Here is a 21,876-nt window from a genome sequence, read left to right as displayed (position 1 = left end):
AAAAAGATCCCTTTCTAGAGCGTATTTATGTGAGTGAAGGGGCAAAAAAACACAGTCCTGTAAAAATGCATTGTGAAGTCCAGCTGAAGTGAATATGGGGTTCCACGGTCTGAATTACACAAATCGAGAGGTAATCTCCCAATTATCGTCTTTTTAGTTTGCATTTTCCTTTTTGTGCTTCCTTGGACAGTATTATCTGGCAGAGCATTGGCTGAAAGGAAATTGGTACTAAAAAGATAGCCTCAGAGTTAATCAACTCTGTTAACTAACTTTAGAAGTAATTTATGCAACATTTAATCTCCCCTCATCACTTACAATTGCTTTGTATATATGGGTACGTCACATTTGCTTTAAAAACAGACTGTGAGCCCATCCTTCTCTCCTATCCCTGTCGACAGCACATCAAAAAGACTGCAGGTTAGTTGTTTGAAACTCTGCTTAGAGACTATTTGTCATGTCGGGCAGCGGGAGCCGCGAGAAAGCCATTAGATAGAAACATTAGTGGGGATCTGTGACATTAGTCTAGTGAAGCAGATTGTGTTGACGCTCATCATAACATCGTATTTCATGCGACTGGGTTCAGACACAGATGTTTGGAAGTTACTCTGACATCACAGAGCAGGGTCATGGAAAATTTGTGAGGAGGTAGCAGAATCTTACATGGTCACAGTTGTTGTTCTGCTGCATACGGTACTAATAGCAATTTACTGACTCCAGGTCAGCGGGTGCAGATGTTCAAAAAGCCTCTTAAACATCTAAAGTTTGCTTTGCTTGCTGAATGTGACGAACCAGGTAAAGCTGCTCATCTAGCTGGATGGTGGATGGAGGCAGTGGTTTTAGGTAAGGGAGGGTGAAGTCATTTTGCATTCATCATGCTCGTAACGCCTCCCAGTGTTTCCATGGTAACAGGAAGCACTCTGAACTGGTGGCGTACTCCTCGTGGAACCCAGCGGCTTGCTTTTCAACCACAATTGATTTTTCCAATTGAGCGTGCAGATCTCTGCTTGTGTTTGTTTGCTCACAAGAAGTTTGCGGATGTAAGTGCACGGTGAACAGACAAGGGACAGGGAGACGGCAAAAGGACAGGGAGATAAAGAGTGAGGTAGAAATGTTTTATGGCTTTAAGGTTAGTGTTAGGTCAGTGCTTGACAGTGAGGGGGAGAAAAAAAACATCCCTCATCCACCGATGTCTGTATTTAATCTACCGAGAATGCATTCAAGGCCGTGACTGTAAAGTGGGATGGAGAGTTCAAGTCTACATTTCCATTTAACAGTAAATATTCACTGTGTGTCATTAGCTAAATGGCTGTTCACTCTATCTACCGACAGAGAGAGAAAAGACCCAAAGACAGGCAGAGAAAAGAGAGGAAGACAAAGAGCTTTCTGAATGTTAATGAACCTGATGGGTCATGGTTCTCAGAAGAATGAGACACATCCTTTACCTTCCCCCGAATGAACCCTTCTCCATCGCAGACTGGCCAATCACAGTGAAGCATCAGCCAGCTTCGACAATTAACCGGCTCTGCATTATTTTCAAATTGTCCTCATTTTCAGATTGGATTGTCCTAATTTGAAGCTAATCAGGGTTTAACATTGTGTCATAGTGATACTTGTTACCTAGAAAGGTTGGAAGGAGATATACGTTTCTAAAACGTTACGTTTCTACGTAAAAACCTGTGGAGCTAATGTTAGTATTATTAACTAGCATCAGGTAGGTATACTTAATGTACATACACATGCTGCTTTTGCTTTTTAATGATTGTAAAAGTGCACAGACCTACCCAAAGGGACAGTGTTGTTTCTAAATATCACAGTGTTTGTCTCGATCTCCAGATGATCAGGTGGTTCACTTTTACACTTTGATCTGAAGGCTTTAGCTTCTATCAATATTCTTTAACTTGTTTTCACCACTGAATCAGTCTGACATCCTGGATAATCCTTCAAACCATGCCTATTGTAAAACCATCTGTTTGCTTCAATCTGAAATCACTATTTTCGTTTTTCCAATTCCAATTATGCAAGGGGTGCAGTTAGTGACAGTGTGGGCTCCAAGGTAGCTCTGAGGGTTTGACGGAGTAGCAGCAGGGCACCGGGTTTAGCGAAGTCTCATTCAGTTGAAATCCACAAAACTTTTCATGAATGCCTGCACACATACACACACTGCTGGTTGAGTCAGTACGGCTCCATTACTGTCGAGAGAAGGCAAAGGGCGGGTATGTCACCCTAAATCTGTTCCTACAAACCAGCCAAGGATGAAAGAGCTCAAACTCAAGTAACGTCCCTCACATCTATCGTCTGCTTCGTAGACAAACTACCTTGGAATACATAATGCGAGCTTATATAGCAGCTCATACATCAAAAACACTCTTGTACTCTTGCCAGACGGCTGCAGACATAAATCCCATCCTTGAAATGATGCTGGTGCATAACTTAAACGATCAAAAGGTGATTTCACTTCTGTTCGCCCGGTTCTCTCCCTCTGTTTTCCACTTCATTTTATTGCTATGGAGGTAGCACTGACAGGGGTGGAAGTATTCATAACATAGTTGATGTTTTATTGGTGCACTTTTTTTATAAGATTATAAACATTTTTTTTATCTCAAGTATGGTACTTCACTATATTTCAAGTGCTATCCATTACAGAGTAAGAACAAAAAGACACTAAAATAAAAGAGAGGAACCTTATCAGCTGCAGCAGCAAATAATTAGCCATCCATTTGGTTAAACAGAAGGGCAACGACCCAGAGAGCTCCATGTCCGGTGATTTGACACTGCACTAAGTTGAGGATGACCTACGTCATTATTGTTACAGATGAGAATATACTGGATGGCTGGATCGTTACTTAATAAATGATTTAATGTACCAACCGGCAAGCAGGACCCAAATCGAAGACACCCACAATGTAGGACAACAGCAGGGATGGATCCTCCAGCAGTGAAATCTACATTCACTTGTGAACTTTTACCTTCAGTGAAGTGTGTGAGGCCCTTCTGCTCTTTGACAATAATTCCTGTCAAAATTTGAGCGCTAATTCAGCCTGAAAGTGTTTTTAAAACCCATGGGACAGAGAGGTGGACTGGTTATGTCATGCTATGAGAATGAATGAGCAGAGCAATTGAACATATAGCATAATCACAGAGAACCTGTGCTGCCTAGCAATGTAGTGTTTTTGCCCGCTACGCCAAGTGCAAAAACTTCACAGGCTCTCTTGGTTATTTAGTGTGTGTGGGCTGTGGAGTTTATATTGTCTATACATCTCTGCGTTGACAGCCTTGGTGATGCTTTACTCTGCTGTTAAAGTGCCTGGTTATTTAAAGCTACTTTCATTTTGTGTTGATATGGGGCGGTCCCTGTGGACAAAAGCAGTTGTGCTTTTGAGCACCAGAGTCCCATTAGAAAAAACGATAATTTCATGCATCTGCTCCTGGTCTAATTTAATTCATTTGTATCTCAATTTCTGGTTAATTGTACTGAGGCTATCAGGAAAGTGGTTGTAAATCTATGATTGATAATCAGTTGCATGCACAGGCCGCAAATGTTCGTCTACAGAAAAGGAACGTATTGCTGATTTGGACATGGTTCAAACTTGCTCCACTAGTGTGTATACTTTGACATTAAAGTTTCTTTAATGTATAAGTTCTATCATATAACATCATCATCATCATCATCATCATCATCATCATCATCATCATCATCATCATATAACCTCGTTATATGATGTTTACTCTGACTACATTTCAACAGACCTACTTTTTAATTCTATCTGAGCCATTTTACTTTTACATCAGTTAAATCTATTTTAAGTAACAGTCCTTGTATTTGAGTAATGTATTCTAATAATTTCCATCCACAGCCCAACGGGCAGATCTGCTGGAAGTAATTTTGGGCAGAAAACATCTGGCATAGATGCAATAAACATCCTGCATAGATGTGTGCATTCTTTAGCAAAACAGAACTATTTGGGGAAGCACTCAGACTGAAAGGGGATGATGTGTTCAGTCTGGCAAATGAACATTTGCTTGATGCTGCATCTGTCCTGGAAAAAGTGGAGAAGGGAGGAGAATAATAGGTGTAACCAAGTAATGATGATATATTATAGCAGTAAAAGAGAAGTCTTCTTTTCTTTTAACTCTCTAATGTGTATAATTAAGTTGTGTTGTTTCAATTTCAAAGCCATTTTAGCACCTGTCTGACAAGTTGAGCATAACACAACCCTCAAATCGACCACTCTCCACTGATTCCACTCCACTGATCACATCTACTAAGTGGGTAATCACAAGGTGGAAAAAAAACCGAAGGTGGACCACTCTCACTTTAATCTCCATCCTCCTCATTTCACCATCAATCTCTCTCCCCTCAAGCCTCCACTCCTGTCCAGCTTTTTTCTAAGTTCATCTCTCACCTTTTTTTGTCCTCCTTCTACTCCTCCAGTCGACTTTTATTACCTGAAAGAGGTTTCATCTGGGGGAGCACTGAATCACTATAACCACCTGTGAAATCCAGCTCAGCAGGCTGATGTTATGAGCACAGTAGGTGATTTTTGGCCTAACTATGTCTAAAGTAAACACTAAACTATATTCATAAAGCTATTCATTCCTTTTTTTAATACCAGTGTATAAAACTGCAGGAGTTTTTAGTCACTTTGTTTCTCTAAGTATAAAAAAGGTTAATTTAGTGTTCAAAATGACTGTGAGGTCAAAGAAAGAAAATATTAACTGGCCAGTGAAATTTTGATTTGTGCATCACCCATCATTATATATTACTTCTTATGACAGCTTATTAAAGAGAATAAAAGATCTCATTACTCCTGTAATGAGATCTTGATAGCTTGACATTAGTTTGAAACATTTTTTAAATATCAATTAATGAGATGTCGACAAGTAAGCTGAGCGAACAGATTTGTCCTGAAAGTGGCCTAGATTTAAGAAGGGGAAGGAATTGGCGACGTATTGGAACATGTAGTCTTTTAAGTTGTAATTATTATATGTTTTAGAGTACAAATAACACTCACCAATATACTTGTTCTTTGTACAAAACCAGTAATGCTGGAGTTGAGTCTAAATCAAGACATTGGGTTAACGTTCAGCACATCAGTTGTATGGTCCCTGCTTGTTTAAAGACATTTCCAAAACTATTCTCTAACCTCTCATCTAAATAGCATAAAAGTAGAATAAGCATAGCCACAAAGAAGGGAACACGAGACACTGAAGCAACAGCACATGGTGCATGGTGTTGTTTGAGTGATGTGCTGCATTGTGCCACATCAGTGCGATTTCCCAGTTCAGTCATGGTATTGTGGATGAAACAGACAGAGGGGGGGCGTGAATTATTCCTCTGTTGTGGCTGCTGTTGTGAAAAAAACACTAATTTCCTCACCATCCTCTGGCGCTGCTCGCTTTTTCTTTTTTTTTTTTTTTTTTTCGCGCTGGAGCAACTTGGTGTGAGGCTGGAGGCATTTTTACGCACGAACGGCAGCCTTGTCAACACAGCATTCACATGGTTACACACACACACACACACACACACACACACACACACACACACACACACACACACACACACACACACACACACACACACACACACACACACACAACTACAGTATGGTTAATACAGCCACAGGTTTCCATAGAGTCCTTCCTCCCTGACAGTCATGTTAAATAAGGATCTGTTTTCATTTTTAAAAAGTGTCATGCGTAAAACCAACATACCCAACACAGCATTCACATGGTCACACACACACACACACACACACACACACACACACACACACAGTATGGTTAATACAGCCACAGGTTTCCATAGAGTCCTTCCTCCCTGACAGTCATGTTAAATAAGGATCTGTGTTAATGCGTAAAACCAACATACCCAACACAGTGTTTTTCCCTCACTCCTTCTCTGTCTTTCTTACCTGACGATGATGTACATGACCAGCACGTTCCCAACCAGCCCCACCACGCACACTATGGAGTACAGCGCGGTGATCACGATGGCGATGATGACCGGGTTGGTGTCGTCCTCCGGGCCGCCGGTCAGCACTCGATCCGGGTCGCATCTCGGCTCAGCGAAGCTCGTCCCGTTGGAGCTGTCGGTGAAGTTCCCGCAGACACTGCCGTTGCCGAAGAGCACGGGGAGCTGGCTCCGGTAATCCGCGTCCGACAAGTTGCGTGCGCTCTCCATGGTCCTCGTTGGGGGTTTTGGGTGCTTTTGGTTTAAGGTGCTGCTCGGTGCCTGTGATGCCCCCTTTACACCCCTCCACCCACCACCACCACCACCTCCTCACCACCACCCCTCCTCCCCGGGCTGGGTGTGCTGGTCGGTTTCGTCACGTTAAGACCTCGCTGTGTTGAAGAATGTATGCTGCACCAGCCTGTGCGAGACTCCGTTTACTTCAAAAAAAGAAAAAAGAAAAGAAGAGAAAGAAAAAAAACACCCTCGCACAACAGAAGCGACGAGGTGGAAATGAGAGTTCGCTCCCTTCATTCATTCCTCGGTTCCTTCCTCCTTCCTCTCTTTTTTTTTTTTTTTTTTTTTTTTACCAATACCTCCTTTCCTTCCTTTTTCTCACATTTGTTTATGCCCTCACTTTCCCCTCCTTTCTATCTTTCTTGATATTTTGTTTATCCTTCCTTTTCTCATCCTCTTTCTTTCTTATCCCTTCATCAAACCTCCCTTGTTCCTTTTCCTTCTTTCCTGTTTCCTCCTGTCCTGTTTTGTTTCTTCTTCTTCTTTATTAATTGATGGCTTCACCAAGTACTTAACATTAATAGCACGTCACACACACACACACACACACACACACACACACACACACACACACACACACACACACACACACACACACACACACACACACACTATATCAACTTAAAGGAAATTATAAATAAAATATACATTTGAACATCAGATACAGTGTACCATCAAATTCTCCATTAATGTGCTGGAAGTATCCTCCCATCAGTACATTTTTTATTCAGTGAAAACAACCATCACCACCGCATTAGTACAAGAAAATGTAAAACATGTTAAATAATAAAAAACGCAGTGACAGCAGAATGTATATTGAATAAGGAGAGTAACGGGTGGTGAGGAGGAGCCCAGGGATTATCTGTCAAAGGTATCCATGCATGTACGCGTGTCGCTTTGACGAGTCCCCTCACTCCTGATTCCTGTTTTCCGTGCTGTATTCTAATCAGTGAAGCCGAGCGGGGGAATGCAGCACAGTGTAATCCAATAGGGATTGATTTTAATCAAGATAATGTCCCTGCTTGTCTCATTACAGTTTCAGAGAGGCACGGAATGGGCAAAGATCATTTACTAAACGTGCTGGAGGCCTGTTCGGGAGTGAAACTGTTCAACATGAGCACAAAGTCATTATTGCAAGTTTGTTTTTTAACAGTCGCTTTAATCAACAAAATCTACATAATGAAAAAATAACTGTTAGCTAATTGTATTAGTGAACCAGCTGATATAACCTGAGGAGCAGCAGGGACGGCGGTTTTGTGATGCTGATCACTTTAAATGCACGGAGACGTTTTCAAATAACCAACAGCGTTTCATTTAGTTGGGATGTGACATTACTTTGCCACTGCTGCTCCACCGTTTGGTTTTCACATAAAGAAATGTCACCTTTCAGTTCTGAGCTTGATATTTTACCCACTAGCTTTACCTCTGTGGCTTTTCTCTGAGCACTCGTTCGGATAAGGTCAACTTCAAGCTGTGCTGTGTTTTGTGCTGATAGGTATTTGATTCAACAATGGGAGACCAACAATCTATATTAACATGAACAAGGCACAGATGGTTGTTCAATTTCAAGGATATGTTCAGATTTTTCAAGTCGATCTTAATGCAATAGTGGATTTTATACCAAGAAGACTGTAAATTTGGAAAGTACCCACTTCATATGTTCCGCTCTGACTGCTGAGGACTGTTATCAGCTTTAGATTATGTGTTAGTACTCTGGATTTCTATGCTCATTGGTAAAGAAGGGGTTGCTTAACAGCAGGGCTGCAGTAGCTGTTTCTGGGAATTACAGGGTTTTATCAACCTGGAGGGAGGTGAACACCATGTTAACATAAAATATTAAAGCTAAAAGTTATTTTTAGACCCAGTAATTCTCCGCCAGAATTTAATTGCGAGTAGTGTGAAGAGGGCCTTGACATGTTTGGAAATAAATGAGAACACTATTAAGTGAATAACATCAGAGGAAGTTTCCTGGAAAAGAATTGTGTTTTAATATGTTTGTAATTAAAGTAAAAACAACAGCTTTGGAATACCTTCAAAAGATGTATTTTTTTTTCACATACTCATATCTTGTACAGTGAAATGAGGGGGTGGGATAGTGTAGAAGATATTAAAAGACTAATGATTAATCTTTACAATTGATACAAATTAATAAAGATAAAACAAAAAAAGATTAAGAAAAACATTTTATTTTCAATGATAAGAAAATAAAAAGATAGATTTTAGAAGTGTTAAAGTGCATCATTTTTGTTGTTGGTTGATTTGTGAGAAATGGAAAATAACCGAACAACTAATAATCCAAATTAGTTACAGCACTGCTTCTGAGACGCTATGATGATGAGGAATGATAACAGCAACCAATACCTCTTTAAATGTACATGTGGGAATTTGAGTATTGTTTTAAGACACCTTCGATAATAATTTTGCTAAAATGAGTGGCATAAATTACAAAACTGATTTCCTCCTAGACTTATGAACAAACAGTTATTTACACACTCATTCCCACAGAGATACTCGACTAAGCGATTTGAATAGAGAAGCTGCTGCTTTAGAAGAGTAAAATTCACACTAATGCCATCGTTATTCCTCCGGAGCACTGCCATAACGTTTGTGTACCTCCGGTGAGGGGGTTGGAGGTTACGACCTGTTACCATGGTGAGAACATTACATTTCACAGGCGCGACATCTTCACAGGTGAGCTTCTTTGTGTGTGTGTGTGTGTGTGTGTGTGTGTGTGTGTGTGTGTGTGTGTGTGTGTGTGTGTGTGTGTGTGTGTGTGTGTGTGTGTGTTTGTATGTATCTGTTGAAGAGTAGCTGTTATACCGCCTCCTGCAAACACATTTAATATACAAGGTCTACTGACCGACTGAATAAACTACTGTATGAAACAACCATCATAAGAACATGTTATCGGATTTCCTCTCTAATTTCATCTGAAGAAAAAAAGAAATGAAAAATCAACAGATGAGAAAATCTTCATCAATAATAGTGTGTGATACTTTGAATAAGGACCAGTGGAAAACATTTTACCTATTGATTCTATTTAATCTATTATAAACTGCATAGGCAGCAATTAGGGGGCATTTGACTGGTATCTCCAAGGACCCAGATACATTGGTATTTAAAATCATAATGTAATGGGTGGAGGGCTGCACGGTGGTGTAGTGGTTAGCACTGTCGCCTCACAGCAAGAGGGGCCCGGGTTCAATTCCCGGGCCAGACAACCTTCTGTGTGGAGTTTGCATGTTCTCCCCGTGTCAGCGTGGGTTCTCTCCGGGTTCTCCGGCTTCCTCCCACAGTCCAAAGACATGCAGCTTAGGTTAATTGATGACTCTGAAATTGCCCGTAGGTGTGGATGTGAGTGTGAGTGGTTGTCTGTCTATATATGTCAGCCCTGTGATAGGCTGGCGACCTGTCCAGGGTGTACCCTGCCTTCGCCCATTGACAGCTGGGATCGGCTCCAGCACCCCCCCTTAACTGGATAAGCGGTTACGGAAGATGGATGGATGGATGGATGTAACGGGTGGTGTGTGGACCCAAGTGCAGTACGACCAGGGGACAGGGTAATGTTCAGGAGCTTTATTCAAAGCGGAACAAACAGCAGGTAGACAGGCAGGAGATAACTCACGGGGAATATTCCACTTGAGAGAGCGCTGATCCGTCAGCAGAGCAGGCAGACAAAAACCAAAAGGAGCGAAGGCTAATCTCGCTACAGAAGGCTGAGTCGGTTAACCGGGGCAGAGGCAAGGTAGGAATACCGTGGTCTGGGACGGAAGGCTGAGTCAGTTACCGGGGCAGAGGCAAGGCGGAGAAGGCCAAACAAGCGGTGTCAGCAATGGGAAATCAGACCGGGGAATAACGCTGGAAGGTCTGGCATAATGCAGAGAACGATCTGGCAGTGTGTGTGTGTGTGTGTGTGTGTGAGACTGGGGTATTTATACTGAGGTGAGTAGTGCAGCAGAGTGAGCAGGTGAGAGTGATGGTGCTGATGAGGTGGGCGTGGCAGACAGGTGCACTGCATGAGGCTGATTAGGTGAGAGAGGGAGAGTGTGGTGAGAGAGCGGGGGCTGAGTGCAGGAAGAGTGAACAGGCGTGACCGTGACACATAATCTAAAAAGGACTAATTAAAACAAAAAGGAATACTAGGAAGATACTTTGTGTAATAATCTTTAAATAATTATTATTATACACTGGTTTGTATGATATCTTAGGAAAAATGACTCCTCATTTGTTTGTGCATTTTCTATAAAAGTCTAGCAACACATGTCATTTTCCACATGTTTGTTACAAACAGTCTTTTCAAAATAAACTTCCTCCTCCACAGGAAACAGCTAAGTTAGGTTTAGGCAACAAAACCAGATTGTGAAAAACTTCAGGCTGTTTTCATACAGCGAACATAGCTTCATTAATGTGTTGTAATACATAGATAACGTATTACAGCATGTTTAACCCAAACCACGATCTTCACAAAACCTAACTAATTAGTTTTGTTGTCTGAACTCCTCATACAATAGTTCGTAATAAAGTTACTCCTAATGTTTTGTGTTTTATTCACAACAAAAGTCCAGCAACACGTCTCAATTTCTACTCGTTACGTGCAAACAGTCTTCTCTAAATCAACTTCTGTTTTGACGGGAAACAATTAGTTAAGTCAACAAATTAACTTACTAAGGTTAAGGAAAATATAGTGAAAAACTTCAGAGTGGGCTCATACAGAGTTCTTAGTCATACCTATGAATGAGCTGCAAATGGTAAGTATGTATATAGGACGGGGGGAAAGACCATTTTTTTGTTTGACCCATCCACCTCCCTTATCTTGCGGTCTTTATGCCTCCATATTCATGATTATGTAAATATATTCAAATTGATTTTAGAGCACTTTTTTCCGTAGGTATTGCTACCAACGCTGTATGAGAACAGCCTGCAAAACGTTAACCTCTGGGGTCTGTGGGGACCCCTGTTGTTAGGTTTAAGCCTGCAGTCACAGCATATCAGATACCTTTCCTTGACTCTGTCACTCTCAAGTATAACACCTTTCAGCTTGAACTGAAAATTCGCACCCATGGCGTCAGATTCAACACTCCAAGAAGGTAAAGAGACGACTGTGATTCACATCGTGTCTGTCCATTGAGACTTTTGTTTCATGATGTTCCTCCATCTCTCTCGTCTCTCATTTCCTGTGTGGTGGAAAACTAAACAAACACTTCAAGTTCTGTTTTGAAATCATCCAGCTCTGAGCTGTCACACAAGGACAGACACTATACATGCACAAAGCTGATGGATGTTGGTGCTGTCAGTGCGTCGCCTATTGGTGTAGAAAAATACCCTTTATCCACCAAATTAACGCTTATATGCAGGTTCTTCAAACGCGGGAAAACACGCTAAAATTGGCATGATACATCTTTCCCATTGCCAGTAAACAAGTATACCTTTCAGTTTTTTTCTGGTGTTACCTTTGACGTCACAAACAAGCCTGGAAAGGGTTGGTAAACAGTAGAAAGCAGAATATAGGCCAGCGAAAACTTCTTCTTTATATCTGTTACTCATCCATTCTCTCTTTGAACTTCTTGCCGACTAATGTACAATGTTCTAGGTCTGCTTGGACGGTGACGCATGAAACTTGTGGCTGAGATGACAAAGAAAGCTCTGAAAGATCACTGCTGATAGGACCTGGAGCCGATAAATACCTGTGTCTACTGCAGAGTCATTTGTCCCAGGAAATTATGCAGATTGTAACTTTTCCCACTGAAGAAAAAGGAACGATGTCAATGGGTGTTAGTATTTTTTTTTTAGTCCAGTAGGAACGGCTAAACAGTTAAGACTCTTAGTCTGAACTAAAGATGTCTTCACAGGTCCAGTATTTTATATCAAACCTGAATCAAACCTATGGGAAACCTACCAGAACCTGAATATATACTTTTTCAGACCTGATCAAAAAAGGTACCTGACAACGGCCTGAGGATAATTAGATCCAATCCAACACCATCTCTAAGTGTGCTGCTAAGATAAAACATTTAGTGAATATGCGCATTTCCTGCACTCTTGGGTTTTTAATTCAGGTGTTTGGAAATACTTGCACGGCCTGGCCTCACACTTACTGTGTCTCGATAATAACTGTGAATAAACCCTTACTCTATTCTCGGTTCTTTATAACTCTTGAGAGACCTAATTATCACTTTTTCACATATAATATCGCATAGTGACATTGTAAAGTATAAATTGTGCAGTTTTTCACCAAGAATCCAGCAACAAATGACTAAAACTGGCAAAATTATTGGGAAGTATTCAGCGAGGCACAGACGTCCTGTGACTGGCGTCTGTTACCGAACACAGACTCAGACTCATGCATCAGTGATTTACCAGAAGTCTTCTCCCAACAGTCTCACAGTGTCTCGTCATAGGTCTTCTGACGATGCTTAGATTCACATATATTTGTACAAGACAAATATTTATTCCATCTAGCTGGTTACAAACATTTGATGAAATATGTTTCATCTGGGGAAGTTTATACAAGCAACCGTCCTGTTTAAGAGGCATGGTTATTGTAATGTTATCTCAAGGAACTCGTATTTTACTTTGAAAACAAAGACTCAAATTGAATGTGTTTGATCTAAGCGAGTACAAAGCACCGGAATTGATGACTTTCCTTTTATGTCAGGAACAGGATCGACAATTGAGGAGACAAGCATTTAGAAGACAAAGAAAAGAACACAACAGAAACACTTACAACACTGAGGCAATTTGCAGCTTTTGTCAGCTATATAAAAGTCTGGCAACCAGCACAGCGCCTGGTATCTGAGCATAGCACAGCACTCATCTGTGGCCAAACTGTGGGTGCATTCGTCAACAAAACTGCTGATTTATTCAGTAGGTCAACAGTTGGAAATCTAATGTCGGACAAACCCAGACAAACAGCACTGACACAGAGGAACAATGGGCACAATAAACCAACCAGCATGAATGAATCAGAGGCTTATTCAACCAAAAGAACCCAACAGAGAGGAAAATAAAAACTGAATCTATTTAACAGTTTTTCTTGCGAGTTCAATTGTATGAGTCAAGCTATTAACACATCATGATGACATTGGTTATTATGCATGTTAAGGGTACTGTAGTAGAAATGATGAGAGACTTTGTTTAAACTGCTGTATTAATAATGGCGTTTTTAATTATGACCTGATATACCTGAAACTCTGACAGATAATGTCCTATTTGTATCTTTACTACACATAGCACTGTCTTTATTGCCTTATTTCCCCCTGATGTTCACTTCTTGCGTTATTTTACAATAATATCGGCTTTAAATTCAAACACATTTACTGCTGTTATTTAATTGCATCAAAATGAAGTCGTTTTTTGCTAACTTTTTATTAGTTTTTCACACCATTTACACAGAATGGCACAAGCATATATTTATACAACTGACTGACTAAATGAAAGCTATTTATAATATATATCAAACTGGACCAAAGTGGACCAACTGACCAACAGATTGACATTGTTATTAAAGCCATGCTGTTAGCATTGCTGATTTTTTTTTTTACAGTAATTTTAATATGTAAATGTGACTCATTTTTACCACCGCTCTCAAGAACAGCATCATTTACAGTTTGTACCACATGAAAAGATTGCGTATTCCTCCTGCATTTCCTGTGGTTATGGATAATGTTAATGTCATAAGTGGGAATACCACCTCTGCAAAGCTTCCAGTTTGTATAAACAAGTGACTTGCAAGTACTTATTTGCTCCCCAGATGAAGCTGCCTACATCAGTCTGTATACTGTCTTTGTCTTCCTGTGGTATGAATATTGTCAAACACAGCCATGATTACCAGAGGGGCAACCCGGAGGCCACATGTTGCTCTTTTATTCCCTTCCATCAGCATAGTGCTTCCAGTAAAGGGAAGGAAGAAAGCATTATTCACTTGTTTCCTGTTCCCCCCCTATTCAGCTCCATCCAATACAGTTTACAACAATTCAGTTTTTCCCTTTTCATACAATTCCATTCATTTGTAATTTCAGTTTACCTCAGTTTAATGCACTTTAGTTCTTCAAAAATGAAGTAAGCGACTAAGCAGCTAAAGAGCCTCATATTTCCCTCAGGAGTTGGTGGAGACCAAAAACTGAGCTATAAGAAGAGTGAACGTTTGACTTTTTTTCATCAGGTGGCAAGAAACACGACTCCAAATGAATGTGAATATTGATCCCTATCTGTTTGATATGTAAATGGAAACAGTTGTTGGTTACATGCTGTGTTTGCAGCTTTTTCCGCTTACCCTAAGAGGCCAAAAAAAGTCAATCAAAGCTGCTTTAGTTTGTTATTGGAAAAAGCAGCCAAAAATAATACTTTAACTGTATTTAAAAGAGGTTGTTGTCCACCCTGTCTCTTACAAAATTAGGTTTCCCATTCAACTAAAATGCATTCTTAATCTATTTCGAGGGGAAATATATTACATCCCAGATTACGGTCACAGTTTTAAACATGTAATTTACGTAGTGAATTGAAACAAAACAAAACAAAACAAAACACAATAAAACGACTTGGTTAGGTTCAGTAAAAACATCATAGTGTGGATTAAAATAAATACATTTGTTACGTTATTTAAGTTACAGACACAAATAACACGGGACACAAGCAGCCTATTAACCCTGACCTTAATCCTAAATGGACTTCTGCAGACTGTGATTAGAAACGTAGTTGCTATACAGTTTTGTTGTATTGGCTGGCATCTTCCCTTTCAGTTTACCTCAAGGTCAGATTGCACAGGATTTTTTCTCGTCTCAAAACAAATGAAGACACACGAGCGTAACACAGAGGATTGGAAATGCATAACATGTGTTCTGACATCAGACTGTGATTTAGACCTTCTTCTCTGAATCACTCAAAGCACAGCGGGGACAAGTGGTCACGTTGACCTCCCTTATTGTGACTTATGGTTCACTTTCTCATCAAATTGCATGTATTGTAAATGTCAATGTGCTGCAGCTCTCCATCTTGATGAAGCCTGTTTACTTGAAAAAATGTCATCAATTTCATTCTGTGATACTTCAACAGCCTTTAGTTTTTTTATTTGCAATTCCAAAAAGGGAAAGAAACACAGAAGGAAAATGAACAAGAGCAGCATGTGTCTGCTTGCTCATATCACACTGCTGCTGACTCTCCACAGAAGAACAGAATATAACATAATAACTCTGTATCAACATGTGTTGGAACCAGTAACCAATACTACACCAACAATGAAGCACTTAAAAGCAACTGAGAATGATTTAATACCTCTCATACAAAAGCAAAGGGAATAAATCAAAAGAGAAACTTCCACATCTATTTCTGTGTTGTTTTTTGTGTGAGATTTAGGCACATGGTGGAGGCTGGGGTGTGAAAAAATTAGATAACTTGTACAGATTTATTCCACAAATGTGTCCTTTGTTGGAAGAGATTCCGTCCAAATCAGTTTCACAAGCAAGTCTGCTGTACAATGGCCTTAAGGTAGGCGACATGATGGCAGGATCAGAGTGACTCATCTTCAGAGTCCCTTTGGCTTTGTGAGAGCAGGAACTTTGTGACCTTGTGTCACTGTGACAACAATATTTCATTTTGTCTTACAGTCTAGTTTTAAAGCTCCCCATAAGATGGAGTGAGTCTTGTTAAATAACAGGAGATGATTGACAGTGGCTAATTTTTTATGTGATTAATGTAGCCTTCAACACTATTAATGATTGAGTTTTAAATACTGGATGAGCATCACCAGTCCTGCTGTTGGCTAGAGGCCCACATCCATCAGCCTGTCCTCCTCTGTGCAGCAACCAAGTAATCAATTCTTGGTTCAGCTCTTGTCTAACAGCACAGCTCCCCTCTGTCCGTACATAAGAGGGTATAAAATCATCCCCCTTCACAACGCAACAGGCTAAATCTTGGTTAAGTATGCAGATTGTGTGCTAAGAATGTGAAGATTGACAGTACTACTTTGGAATATTTATAGACTCGGTTCTGTAGCGCAGACATAGAAATGAATTAAGACACAACCATTTCTGCAAAGATCATGTTCATATACATGTACAGCTTATTTATTAAACATCACTTTTCTACCAATACAAACATGTTCAGACGGAACATATCTTCCAACTGTTCACTGTCAGTATATTTCATTATTAACTCCTTTAGCAACTAAAACACGTTTTATTCACCAAATATGTTTTTGAGTCTACTGAATTTTAAACAGAAAAAATGTGTTTGTGTCAAAGTAAACATTCGATTTTATTTGAAATTAGCTATGAATATTAACAGATGGGTGACATTTGAGTGTGCTGTGCTTTTAAAAAATGAGGTTGAAAAAAACCCATTCTTTTCCCATTTATGAGATGAGATTTAAGAAAGAGAATATATTATAGAGAATATTCTGAAAAGATGGTTGTAATATTTTATATTTTCTGTTTATGGACATTTATGTTCTTTTAAAAATAAATGTATCCACTAAGAGTAAATACAGTATTTGGGTTGATGGATAGTTGTTTTGTATAAGCTTCTTGTCAGGTCATAATTAGAAATCAAAACTAGTGTTTTGGATAAAGCATGGTGTTCTGGCTAAGCGATGTTTGATGTGTTTTAATTTTGATGGACTTGCATTGAAGCTAACAATGTGTTTCAAAGTCCTTAACTGAAATTTTTCCGGTTGATTGATCCACCACTGGCCTGAATATATCAAGATCAATAAATCAAATATAAAGAAAGACCTCCAGAGAGCTGGAGGGCTGGAATACTGCCAATTAGAGAGAAAACAAGCGTGACAGTGTTACACAGTGTTAGACCATCAATCTGTAGCACCATCATCAACACCAACATCCTCTAGTATTCTCTCTTTTACATCATCCATTGTTCTTTGTATTCACGCCATCACTGCCTGGAAGGACTTTTGTGCTTTTTAGTATTCTGTCTATCACTTCACTTCAGCCCTGTGCACTCATCGTTTTATGTGCAGACACTCCAGTGAAGCCAATAGGAGAACAAAAGGAAGGATGAGGACTTCCATTTTTAAGGTAAAAGAGTCATAAAGACCAAATGTAAGGGGACTTTACTACCTGTTCTCTGTTAGAGGACACTGAGGCTGACTCAGCACTAGTGGGCTGATGCAGTAAACCCTCTCACTGGATGACTACACTGCATTCTTCTTGATTTAATGGGACACATTTGGAGGCACCATTAAACTCTAACAACAAATAATGTAGTCCCGCATCAAGATTACTAAAACAACCACGCTCTAAATTTGGGCTTGTCTCTTGTTTTACTGTCAAAGAACTACAACTACTAACTACTATTCCCAAAATCAGTACAACTTTTTCTCAAATTATTTCGAATTGATTCTTGAACACTAAAATAAATATACCAGTTTGAATCTTTGAAACCGTTTTAATCTATTAAATAAAACTTCACAATCCCAATAATGTTTTAAAATAGTTTATACCCAATTTCAGAGTATTTGTGATGCTCAGACGCTCAAAGTGTATTCAATTGTTTCTTAGCGGTGTTGTTTGCATATTGTCAGAAACCTAATCCATATATATAAAAAAGTCATGAAAAGTCAAAGTATAGAATGTCTATGAAAGTCATGGGATAAAATGTATAAAAAACTAAACGAATAGTTTGTTGAAAAGGTCATAGTATAATCTGTCAAGAAAAATGAAGTTATAATATCGAAAAAGTAATAAAAAGTCAAAATATTGCAAGTTGAAAAAAATCCTAGTATAATCTTATTCTATGAAATATATTGTATTATATGTAACTGTTAAAATGTAATAATGTTGGAAAAACGTTCTTAATTTCAGATCATTTGTGACGCTCAGACGCTCAAAATGTATTGAATTGTTTATTAGCCGTGTTGTTTGGGAGAGTTACTGTGAAAATGTATTCCGATACTATTATTGATTACCTGTTCATTTACTCGTGTTAAATGTTGTCAGAAACTTCATCAAAGTGTCACAATATTAAAGTAACGTAACTTGATAACTTTCTGTGACTTTTTATTGCCAAATCGGTATTTAACGCCCTGGCAATAAGAACGCAGTGCAGACCAGCTAACTGACAACTCATGTTGCAGAAGTAAAGAATCTGCAGGCACGCTTTCAGACCTGTATTTTATTATTCTCATGCAGCTGTGCTATTATTGTCACTTCACTGTTTTTATAATCTGAATTTATTTGAATCTTTTACATGGAAAATATCTGTTGACCATCAGAGTTACTGACAGATCTGGCATCCTTGTTCATTTTGTCACCCTTATAACTTGACAGTTCTTAGTATCCTGTCTGACTTTTACTTGACCCTATACACACGCACACCCATGCAAACATACACACACACACACACACACACACACACACACACACTCATACACACTGAGCTCAGCATGCATCCTGTATCTCATCAGTTTTTACAGTCCAATGTCACTTAAGGAGTTTGAATTAATAACCTTTAAGATAGTTTGTGTCGTCCTCCCAGACGTGAGGCTCTGGGCAGGAAGGATGCTGTGAAATAATATCAACTAATTATGAACGCTACATTTCATTAGTGTTCATTATATAATTCACTTTACTACGGAGGCTGTCATCAGGCATTGGTAGACAAATACCACACAGGAAACAGACTCCAGAGGGACTTCAGTTTGGGCCAAACAGGCTTTACGCTTGAAAAATGCTTTTCAAAATGGTTTTAGTAAACTAGAATTCCAGAAGAGCCCTTCAGATCTGGTCTGATCACCTTGTTTATATTCTGGGACTCTTCAACTTTCCCCAAGTCTTTCCAATTTTCTGCCTTTCCAAAAAAATAGAGTTGCAGATTTTAAATTATAAATAAATCATGACATTTAAATATAACCAGAATCTCCCAAAACAGATTTTCTCAGCTCGAGTTCTCACAAAGAAGGAAGCCGCAGAAAAAATAAAAAAGCCTCAGAAGTGTCAATTTGTCACTGGCCAACTGGCACATCCATCTGGACCAATAAGATAATGTGACTGAGTGGCAGACAAGCAGCTTGGCAGACATTTATTTCCCAGAGTAATCAGATTATTATCCACAACAACAATCAGGTGTCTGCTGTTGATTTTTAAATAAGCCCTCATTATCAAGCCTAAGCAGACGGTCTTCACAGCTGGCAGACATAGTCCTCCAAGTGTAGCTGGACAAATGATGTAACGCTTTGTATGCTATTCATAAATAGCCAGTGACATTGTTTTCAGCATCCATGCTTTATTTTCTTAAGGTTAAGGTTAAGGAAGGATCATGCTAAAGACAAATAATTAAAAAAAAAAGGTTAAGATAACGTTGCCAACTAAAACACTTTGGAAATAAGTATAATCATTTATATAGAATATCGTTCTTCACTTGCTCGATGAGAATTTTTTAATAACAATGACAACACACGATAATGTTTTAGACCAGGGGTTCTCAACATTTTGTAACTTATGATTGTTTAAGGACCGCCTTCCCAAATTAATGAGAAAAACATAACATGACAAAAAAAAAGGAGAAAAAATAAACTGTGCTATAAGTTTGTGTTATGCCACAGTCAGCTTTAAATATTCTGCTTACCCTCACCCGTCACTGCCTGCCATTATGAATCCAAATTTGATATGTTCAGGGTCAGATTTTCTCAAGACAGCCTTTTGAGCTTTTTCTGACGCATGATTGTCTCCTCCATCACTTATTCATTCCACAAACTGATCAATTTTGTGTCACTGCATCTGAGGGAACATTAGCTGCTATAAAAGCTATTGGTGTCAAAACATGTTCTTCTTAACATGATGACGTGTTACTGGTTATTAAAGTTATTTTTTGTTTCAATTTCCATCTAAGCGCTGACCTCAACCTCATCCAACTCCTTTGGAATGACATTTCGACTAGTCACAGTGAGAAAAAACACAGGAGTAAACAGTTTAATTAAAGGCTCTGTTCCATTTAGCTACTTCGGTTTCGGGGTCCTAGTACTGTGCATGCTGGTCATTTGTCAAACTGTAATGGCTTTTTTGGACGCCTGAATGGAAATGAGTCATTGTTAATGTTTGAGTAGCTCCTGTGCTTGTCCTGCTAAGTCGAAATTTTGCATTGAAATCCCTCGCGCTGATGCTCTTGTGGCTTAATGGGAGCAAATACCTGCAGCCAAAAACCAAAAAGACTGGAGCATTTTGCAGCAAATTAATGGTTATGACTTTGGAATGATGTGTGCAACAATCACATATTGGTGTGATGTAAAAACATGTATAAATAACATATATGAGTGTATTCAGACAAGTGAATGCATTGCCATGTGTACTTATATTCTGGATAAATTACAGTACACCAATATTCCTTTTGTGGTATAGTTGTAATTTATTTATTTTTTTTGGCTGAAAGCAGGTAATCTTCAGTGAATGAACCTAAGTGGAGGAGAGAAGGAGAAACCTATCGCCAGATGGTCTATAAAATCAACTTAGATAATGTGGATAAAGGTTTGACCTTGTAACTCTAAATATGATGATTTAAACTATATTGTTATCCCAGTATGAAGCTTTCATTTAAATTGAACTGCACCGCTACTGCTCAAGGCTAAACATTTGGTTCTGTTAAACTGTATATTATTTCCTAATCCAGCACTCAAAGCTTTAATCAAAGAAGCATTAAACAGGTAGCACCATTTCTCACTCTCTCACCTCTCCTCACACTGTTTGAAAAGACAGAGGTGTCAGACGTCTCTGGGGATATTAATTCCCTCCACCCACGTCCTGAAAAAAATGACAGTACACACTAATATAGCACCTTTATAATATATTGTGTTTTGATATAGCACCTACGTTGTGTCGATTTAAACGATGTAATTGTGTTGATGGATCCAGTCATTGTAGAATTGTTGTTATACTGTACCTTAACAGGTATTCAGACAGAAAACAGCTCTGAATTAAAACAGTGAGGTGGTCGAAGGCAGCAGTGAGACAATTAATAGGATAAAGGAAGTCCAGTTTGACAGATTCAATTCAGTTTATTTTATATAGCCCAAAATCAGAAATCAGAAATTTGCCTCAGAGGGCTTCACAAATCTGTACACATGCAACATCCTCTGACCCTCACATCAGCACAGGAAAAACTCCCCTAAAAAACCTTTACCGGGTAAAGAAAAAAGAATAAACTATGGGAGAGCGACAGAGGAGGGATCCTTCTCCCAGGATGGACAGAAATGCAATAGATGTCATGTGTACAGAATAAACAATATAACAGAGTCACAACACATTCAATGCATATCACATAATTGATTCACATAATTAGAGTAGTAAGCAGAATAATGATGGAAAAATTATGACTACTAACAATAACAGCAGCAATGGATAAAGTAGAATAATAATAATGATAATAAAAGCAGTAACGGTATCGGTGATAATAAAAGTAATGTGACTAATAATGATAATGAGTAATGATTACGCAGATCAATGCGTGTTCTCACAATAGGCTCAAGTCGGTCTTGACGGGCCTTTTGCTTTAAGTTACAGATTAATTATTTTCTCGTGTAATATGCAAGTTTATTTTTTTACCAGCATGACAAAGTTCACTTTTAGCTGTTGTGCACTTTGTGCATTTCATACTGATTATATAGTGAGAGATAAATGTCAGGC

At 39.1% G+C, this 21,876-nt stretch overlaps 1 protein-coding gene across 1 annotated transcript in view; it reads right to left on the bottom strand.

Moving 5' to 3' along the window:
- oprm1 (opioid receptor, mu 1) overlaps window positions 1-6,229 on the bottom strand; it is a 28,036-nt gene extending 21,807 nt beyond the window's left edge. The window contains exon 1 of the mRNA XM_054599754.1: window positions 5,913-6,229. Coding sequence (XP_054455729.1) covers window positions 5,913-6,181 — 269 coding nt within the window. The 5' untranslated portion in view covers window positions 6,182-6,229. The remainder of the gene's footprint in view (window positions 1-5,912) is intronic.
- Window positions 6,230-21,876: the final 15,647 nt, after the last annotated feature.

This window comes from Anoplopoma fimbria, chromosome 6 (assembly GCF_027596085.1).
Source record: "Anoplopoma fimbria isolate UVic2021 breed Golden Eagle Sablefish chromosome 6, Afim_UVic_2022, whole genome shotgun sequence".
Lineage (NCBI taxonomy): Eukaryota > Metazoa > Chordata > Actinopteri > Perciformes > Anoplopomatidae > Anoplopoma > Anoplopoma fimbria.
This window is presented reverse-complemented; position numbering and strand designations above follow the sequence as displayed.